This window comes from Cygnus atratus, unplaced genomic scaffold (genome assembly GCF_013377495.2).
Source record: "Cygnus atratus isolate AKBS03 ecotype Queensland, Australia unplaced genomic scaffold, CAtr_DNAZoo_HiC_assembly HiC_scaffold_56, whole genome shotgun sequence".
Classification (NCBI taxonomy): Eukaryota; Metazoa; Chordata; class Aves; order Anseriformes; family Anatidae; genus Cygnus; species Cygnus atratus.
The window spans coordinates 114,149-122,000 of NW_026110172.1; the positions used below are offsets into that span (position 1 = coordinate 114,149).

At 68.1% G+C, this 7,852-nt stretch overlaps 1 protein-coding gene across 1 annotated transcript; it reads left to right on the forward strand.

Moving 5' to 3' along the window:
• Positions 1 to 453: 453 nt before the first annotated feature.
• LOC126913753 (dedicator of cytokinesis protein 2-like) lies at positions 454 to 7,576 on the forward strand (the record flags this gene model as incomplete). Its single annotated transcript, XM_050716941.1, has 13 exons — positions 454 to 496; positions 2,149 to 2,232; positions 2,357 to 2,397; positions 2,622 to 2,677; positions 2,772 to 2,868; positions 2,956 to 3,104; positions 3,500 to 3,635; positions 3,747 to 3,901; positions 4,103 to 4,184; positions 5,242 to 5,377; positions 6,508 to 6,583; positions 7,064 to 7,143; positions 7,451 to 7,576. Coding segments are annotated over exons 1-13 (1,261 nt in total), but the record flags the coding sequence as incomplete, so codon positions are not given.
• Between the last annotated feature and the right edge of the window lie 276 nt (positions 7,577 to 7,852).

Genomic DNA, 7,852 nt, shown 5'->3' on the forward strand with positions numbered 1-7,852 from the left:
GGGCACGGTCCCATAGAGCCCCCTGTGCGGTGCCCGTGCTGCCAGACCTCGCACCCTGGGGGACGGGGACAGGCCAGCCCCAGCTGGGCACACCAAGGCCTCGTCCCAGTGGGTGCCCTCAGCACCAGAGGCTCCAGCCCTGGTGTCCCTGCTCTGGGCAACGCTCAGCTGGGGGGCTCTGGGTGCCGCAGCATGGCTGGGGCAGGCAGCCCCATCGCACCCTGGGCAGCCCCAGTCCCTGGACGGGCAGCGTGAGGGCGGTGGGCTCCATGTCCAGTGCCCTGGCAGGGTGCAGGGCCGTCAGCCGGGTCCCACAGCACCCAGCTGGGCGTTGAGGAAGCGGAGGTTTGCACAAGCCGGTGAGGTGCACGTGACCCGGGGAGCGCGGCGGGAGGAACCGGCAGCTGCCCCGCGCAGGGCCCCGGGTCCCCGCACTGCGCCACAGAGCCGGCCATGGCCCCGTGGCTGCCCACCAAGGAGGCGAAGTATGGCGTGGGTGAGTGGAGGCTCTGGGGCACCGGGGGCTGCGGGTGAGCGGTGCCGTGCTGGGTGGGGCAGTGGCGATGCGCAGGGCACAAGGCAGGGGCCAGGTCCCCGTGATGCTGGTGCTGGGAGGCCATGGGTTGCAGGAACAAGTGCGGGGCAGGCAGGGGCTGCAGGGCTGGCGATGGGGTGGGCTGGGGGCTGAGCATGCCTGGGGGCTGAGCATGCCTGGAGGCTGAGCATCGTTGATGCTGGGTGGAGATGGGGATCCGAGGGGCCAAGCATCAGGGTAGGGGTGCTGGGGCAGCGCCTCTCCAGTCCCCAGCACAGGATCCGTCCCTCCCCTCTGGGCTAGGGGTTGAAGCCTAGCTGTTGAAGCTCAGGACCCTCCACCCCAGGGCACCTGCACCGGGCAGCCCAGAGCCAGCCCCACTCTTTGCCCCAGGGCCTGCTTGGGGCTCTGCTCCCACCCTCTGCGTGGGCTGCGGTAACACCCCAGCAGCCTTGCTCCCTGCAGCAGCCCCTGCTCGGCCTCCCTGCAGCAGCCCCTGTGCAAGCAGGCACTTCTCCTTGCGCCGCACCGCCCCGCGCCTCTTCCCGTTTCTGGAGGGGCCGTTTCCCACGTCCCCTCCCTGCGCTGCCTGCAGCGGCCCCGAGCGAGGGCTGAGCCCCACATGGGGCCTGGGGTGCTGCAGGGGGGCTCTAGGGACCGGCCTACGAGGAAGCCTGGTCTGGTGGGGGCTGGGGGCAGGAAGGAGCTGGCCCGGGAGTGAGCTGGGACCCGGGCTGGTGCTGGCAGAGGGCAGAGATGGCAGGAGGGGTCTCCAGGCAGCTCAGGGCTCCCGGTGCTACAGGGAGCCCTGGGGCCAGCCGCGTGTGTGTGTCCATCCAGGGGGTCCTGGATGAGCTGTGCAAGTCTGGGGGCACTGCACCCCCAAGGACGTGAGCTGGAGGATTGGGTTTAAGTGGCAAGGTTTTGCAGTGGAGGGTGGTGGGCAGGGTCCTGGAGGGAGCTGCTGGGGGCGTGCATGCCTGCAGGGGACAGTCCCCGGTGCAGCGTGCAGCCCGTCCTGCAGCTAGGGCAGGGCTGCTTCCACCCAGAGCCCCAGCAGAGCCGCCACTGGCCCCAGCACCAGAAATAGCGGCAGGACTAACCGCAGCCCGTCCCGGTGCAGCCTGCGCTGCAGCAGGAAGCACCCTGCGTCCTGCGCTCTCAGCCCCTGTGCTGCTTGCGGTGGGCGCGTGCCTCGGGCAGCGGGGCCCAGCCCCTCGCCCGGCTGTGCGGGGGCTGCAGGCGGCTGGCAGCGCGGTGGGAGGATGCAGGGCTTGGGACCACCATGCACTGGGTCTGGGGGCTGAGGGGTCCTGCCCTGCCTGGTGCCGTGGCAGCTGCATGGTGGCTCTGTGGGGTCCCCTCCCACGGGCAGGGGCACCCCAAGGTGCTCTGCTACCGCCCAGCCCCTGCCCCCCTGGGATCTCGGGCTGCTCGTGTGAGGCTGGGACCCTGCACCAGCACCCCGGGGGCTGAGCGGTGCCTGTTGGGGTGGCTCTGCCCCATGGGGGAGACCGGGTGTGGGGCACCCTGGCCCCAGGGGGCTGCGCTGGGCAGGGGGGGCAGGCAAGGGGGCAGCCCCTGACCACGGCTCCTGGCCCCTCTCTCCGCAGCCGTGTGGAACTTCCCAAGCACCAACGAGCATCACCTCCCGCTGCAGGTCGGGGAGACGGTGCACATCCTGCAGGCATCTGAGGGTAAGGGTTGCCCCCTGGGCCGTGCCAGGCTGGGGTACCCAGGTGCAGCCCGGCACCAGGGCCTCGTGCCAGGGCCATCAGGCCCCAAGGCTGGCTGACGCTGTCACCTCCCCTTCCCTTGCAGGCTGGTACCGCGGGTACTCGCTCAGGAACAGGGCTGCCCGGGTAGGTGAGGGGCTGCTGTGGGGGACGGGGTGCAGGAGATGGCCCCGGCTGGGTGCCTGGCAGGGGTTGCACCAGGCACTGGGGGCATTGCTGGGCTGGGGACCCCCTACAGGGTGCTCAGTCCCGAGGGAGTCCCCAGTCTTGGCCCCCTAGGACTGTACAGGGGGGCACTGCATCCTCACCCAGCCCCTGCCCATGGGTGCTGATGGCTGCTGCTCCCCCAGGGCATCTTCCCGGCCTCGCTGATCCACCTGAAGGGCGCGGTGGTGGAGCGCAGGGGGTAGGTATGGGGCGAGGAGGCCGCCTGCCCGCCCCGCTCGGCCTCGGGCCCTGCACCGGCAGCGGGGTGCTGCAGGGCTCTGCGTGTTCCCCAGGGTGGAGGAGTGCGTGGTCCCTGCCGAGATGCCCATGGTGCAGGAGATCACCACCACGCTGCGGGAGTGGGCCACCATCTGGAAGCAGCTCTATGTGGTGAGGGATGGTGGGGGACGGGGCCGTGGGGGCACGGGGACCCGGTCGGGGCACGAGGGTGACCCTGTGCGTGGCGGCTGCCTGCAGGCGGGGCAGACGGAGCGGTACCGGCAGGTGAAGCAGATGATGTACGAGCTGATGGAGCGGCGCTCGCAGCTGCTCTCGGGAACGCTGCCCAAGGACGAGCTGCTGCAGCTCAAGAAGGAGGTGACCAGCAAGATCGACTACGGCAACAAGTGAGAGCGAGGATGGGGGCGTGAGGCGCTGCATCTGCCACCACCACAGGCACTGTCTGTGTGGTGCTGAGGGATGCTTGATGCTGTCCCCCTGCTGCAGCATCGTTGCTGACCCGGCTTGCTGTCCCCGCTGTCCTGGCGTGCTGCTGGCTGTGCATTCCACCTGGCGGACGGCTATTGCCAGTGAGCCCTGCATGGGGCAGGAGCACGTCCCTGGTGCTGCTCTGCTCCTGTCCCCTCCCCGGCTGGCTGTTGCTGGCCATGGCCTGCTGGGATCATCCTGCCCCCACACCGTGCTTGCAGCCCTGGCCCCGTGCCTACGGGTCCTGGCAGGACGCGCAGCCCCGCGTGCCCCCAGGTGCTGGGTCCCATCTCACCCATCCCGGCCTCTGCAGGATCCTTGCGCTGGACCTGGTGGTGCGGGACGAGGATGAAAACATCCTGGACCCCGACAGGACCAGCGTCATCAGCCTCTTCCAGGCACACAAGAAGGCTGCGCAGACCATCACGCAGCGCATCCAGGAGGAGACGGTGAGAGCCAGCGCTGGCCCCACCGTGCTGAGAGCCTGCTGCCCCACGTGCGGCCGGCTGGGTCGTGCTGTGGGGCCGTGCCGTGGGGCTGAGCCACCTCCTGCCCCACAGTGCCCACAGCAGAGCGAGCTGGGCTGCAGCGCCCGCCTGGCGGCTTCGCCCTCCCACAACCTCTACCTCTGCGTGCGCAACTTTGTCTGCAACATTGGTGAGGAGGCGCAGCTCTTCATGGCGCTGTATGACCCCGGCGAGCAGCGCATGATCAGGTGGGGCCCCAAGCGGCACGGCGCTTGGCAGGGGTCCCATGCCTCTGCTCTCCACAGCATCCCCTGGTTGCGTCCCCTGGAGTGGGGCAGCCCCTGCCCCTGTTTGCTCTTGGTCCCATTGCTGGCGGCTTCTGCCTGGTCCGGGACCCCCGATGTACAGGGGCTGGCCACGGGTTCTCACGTCTCACCGTCCCCTTGCAGTGAGAACTACGTGATCCGCTGGGCCAGCACAGGCGTCCCACAGGACATCGAGCTGCTCAACAACCTCAGGGCCATCTTCACGGTGAGCGAGGGAACTCGCCCTGTCCCCACTGGAGCTGTGACTGGGAGGCAGCGCTGCCTGCGCGCTGCCCCCCTCCAGGCACTCAGCCCACGCATCCTCCCCTCCCCACTGCCCTGCCAACGTGCCCCTCGATGCAGTGTGTGGGGTGCATTGGGGCACTGCGCACGGGAGGGACCCCAAACCCCACTGCAGCCCCTGTCCCCCACCCCCGTCCCAGCCCCAGCTCTTCCCCTCAGTGCTCTCTCCTCGCTGCTCCTTTCTCCTTTTTTCCCGTCACGCCAGCCCCGTGGCTCCCAGTGCAGCGCCTGCCCTGGCACCAGGGCTCTGCGCACCCCCGTGGGCTGCCCCTCGCCCCCCGTGCCCGCCCTCGCCGGGCTTGTCCTGGTTTCAGCCGCCTCCAGGGAGGCAGGCGAGGAGCAGCTCCTGCTGACGGAGCAGGTTTCCGCTGCGCAAGCAGAGCCGAGCTGACCCTCAGGACGGCCCAAGCCATCGATACGCAGATGAGCCAGGAAATCAATGCAAATGAGCAGCATCAGCACTTCCAGCCCCACGGTCCAACTCCCCCAGCTCTTGCTCACCTCCGACCCCAGCTTGCTGCCGGCACCAGCCGCACGTCCCCGTGCCGTGTCCCTGTGCCATGTCCTCCTGCTGCATCCTCGCAGGACCTGGCCTGGCTGGGGTGCCAGGAGCTGGCGTGTGGGGCTGCCCCGCTGGGCCCTGCTCCGTGGCAGAGCTGCCCCCCCCAGTGAGCTGTGCCTGCCTCAGCCGCGCTGCCACACCGTGGGTACCCTGTGGGGCCATCGGTCTCCACCAGGACGGCGTTGTCTGGGGGTGCAGAGAAAGCCGGGGCTCCCTGGGACAGCGGAGCTTTGTGCCCTCCTGCCAAGCCCCTCTATGGGGCACAGTAGCGAGGGCACTCCCCAGCCCCTGAAGGCAGTTCTGCACCCCCGGCTCATCCTCCTGGCAGCTGCAGGTTCCCTGTGGTCTCCCAGTGCTCGTAGAGGAGCAGCCTCACACGGCGCTGCTGGCACCCCGCTCACACCCCCTGTGCCCCCAGGACCTGGGCAGCAAAGACCTGAAGCGGGAGAGGCTTTTCTTGGTGTGCCAGATCATCCGGGTGGGACGCATGGACCTCCGGGAGACCCTCAGCCGCAAGCTCAGCACCGGCCTCCGTCGGCCCTTTGGCATTTCGGGTGAGCAGGGGCTCCCGGAGCAGACCCTGCACCGGCCTCTCAGCCAGGTCCCACGCTCGGACCCCGACCCTCGCTCGCCTCTCTGCGTGGCTGTGCTCTGCCCGTGCCCCCCGTGCTCGCCGCCTGCTTTCCCCAGTTCCAAGCCTGGTGGTGCCAGCAGGGACCCCAGGAGCAGGGGCCCCCCAGGAGTAGCCCTGGCACCCCCTGTGGAGGGAGGAGCGCAGGAGCTCCCCGCACCCTCCTCCCCTGCCTTGACAAATGTTCCTGCTCCGAGTATTGATCCTCATCGGATGAACTTGGTAGGAAATTATTGATTTTAATTGGCCAATTAGCGTGCACTAGGATCTCAGCCACAGAGTAATTACCAGGTGAATTATTAACATACCAGCAGCTAATTGCGCTCTGAGCTGAGCATGTCCCTGGGGAGGGGGCCAGATGGATTGTCGTGGTGCCTGCGGTGCAGTGCCCTGCCCATCCTGCACCGAGCCCTGGTGCCTGTGGGGGATGGAGAAGTCCCGGGCATGGCTTGTCTTGGCCAAACGGGAGCTCAGAGGCACCTGGCGGTGAGCAGCCGGTTCGTGGCTGGAGGGGACGCTGGGTGGGTGCTGTGCGCCCCGAGCCCTGGCTCTGCCCATGTGGCTGGAGCAGAGTGGGGCGAGGAGGGGCAAGGAGGGGGATGGCCCCCAGCTGCATCGGGTCCTGCACCCAGCACAGGGCCCATCCTAGTGCCCAGGGCTGTGGTGCTGCGGGGGGTGCAGCAGAGACCCCCTGGGAGCTTTCCCATGGGCAAGCTGCGCCCGGGTGCTGGGTCCCAGCCTGCGTCGGCACTGTGCCCATTCACCACGGAGCTGTGCGGGTGTAGGGTGGGTCCCTGTGCAGAGCCCCCTGTGGCTCAGCACCATCCAGCATGAGGTGGCAGAGGGTCCTGGTGGGACACGGGGGCCTCCCTGGGGAGTTCTGGCCAGGCACAGAAGGATCAGCGCAGGGGGCGCAGGCGAGGCGCTGGCTGCAGGAAGGGACCAAGCTGGCCCTGCGTGCGTCACCTGGAGGGTTTGGCACCAGGGCCGTGTCGCTGGGGCTGCAGGCACCCATGGCAGCCACCCCATGCTGCCGTGTCTGTGCCGTTGCAGTGATGGACATCACGGACATCAGCAAGGGGAAGTGTGAGAGCGACGAGGACAAGCAGCACTTCATCCCTGTGCACCTGTGAGTCCTGGGGCTGGGGACAGGCAGGGAGGCAGAGCTCCGGTGGCTGAGCTGGCATGGGGACAGCGGCAGTAAGGGGCGTCAGGAGGTGCCAGAATCACAGAGCAAAGGATTTCTGTTAACTTAGGCTTTGCAAAGGGACTGTGGATCCTTGGGACGGGATGTCACCAGGTCTAGGAACCCGGTGAAGTTAGACAAAAGGGTATTTATACGGGCAAGGAGGTACTGAGAGAATCCTGGAACCCTGCTGGGGCTCTGCAGGGACACGGGTGTTCAGGGTTGGGGACCTCGTCCCATGTCAGCTGTGGATGCTGTCCTGCACCTTCCTCTAGGTGGGCTCGGTGGCGGGTGGGTTTGGGGGACCACGGGGTGGGGGGGGTCCAGCTTGTTTTCCTGTTCATTGCTGCCAGCTGCGGGGCTCCCACGAGTCCTCCTGGCTGGGAGCTCCTCTGAAGCTCTCCCTGCTCTGGTGTTTGGCAGGGCAGCCGCTGAGAATGATTTCCTTCACAACATGATCAGGAAAGCGGTGGAAGGAAAGGACATCAACCACAAAGGACAAGGTAGCAGCTCCCCCCCACCTCCCCCCCAAAACAAACAAACAAACAAAACCCTACAGTGGCCACAGGCTGCGAGGGTGGTCCCGGGCGCAGCAGGGGCTTGGTGTGGGAACTGTCCTGACAGTCGGGACCAGGCCTTGTGGGGGCGGGGGCGGTCGCCCACCCCCTGAACACCTCGGGGCTGAGCCCCAGGGCAGGGCAGCTGCTCCTGCAGGGGCAACGCGTGGCGGCCGGCTTTGCCCAGCGTGGCATGGTTCAGTCCGAGCGCTGCTGGCCGTGGGGCTGATGCCCCTTGCTTCGTCCCTGGCAGGGTTCTGGGTGTCTCTGAAGATGCTGTGGGGAGACCTGAGCCAGGTGCGGAAGGACCACCCGCACCTTGTGGACCGCAGCACGGTGGTGGCACGCAAGCTGGGCTACCCGGAGGTCATCATGCCAGGCAAGCGGGGAGGCAGCGCTGGCCTCCCCTCCCCTCCCCTCCCCTGTGCCAAGCATCCCCGGTGCCACGCGCTGCTTACAGGGGGTGGGTACAGCAGCCACCTCCAGCAGGGTATCCGGGGGCTTTTGGGGGGCTGCAGGCAGGCCCCGGGGTGTGCACATCCTGGCCAGCCCAGGAGGGGAGGCGGCTCCGCATGGGAGCAGTGTGGGGTGGGTGGGCTCATCCCCTGGTGGTCTCTTGGGGTCCCGGAGTGCGGCCGCAGGGCGCCCAGGCTGC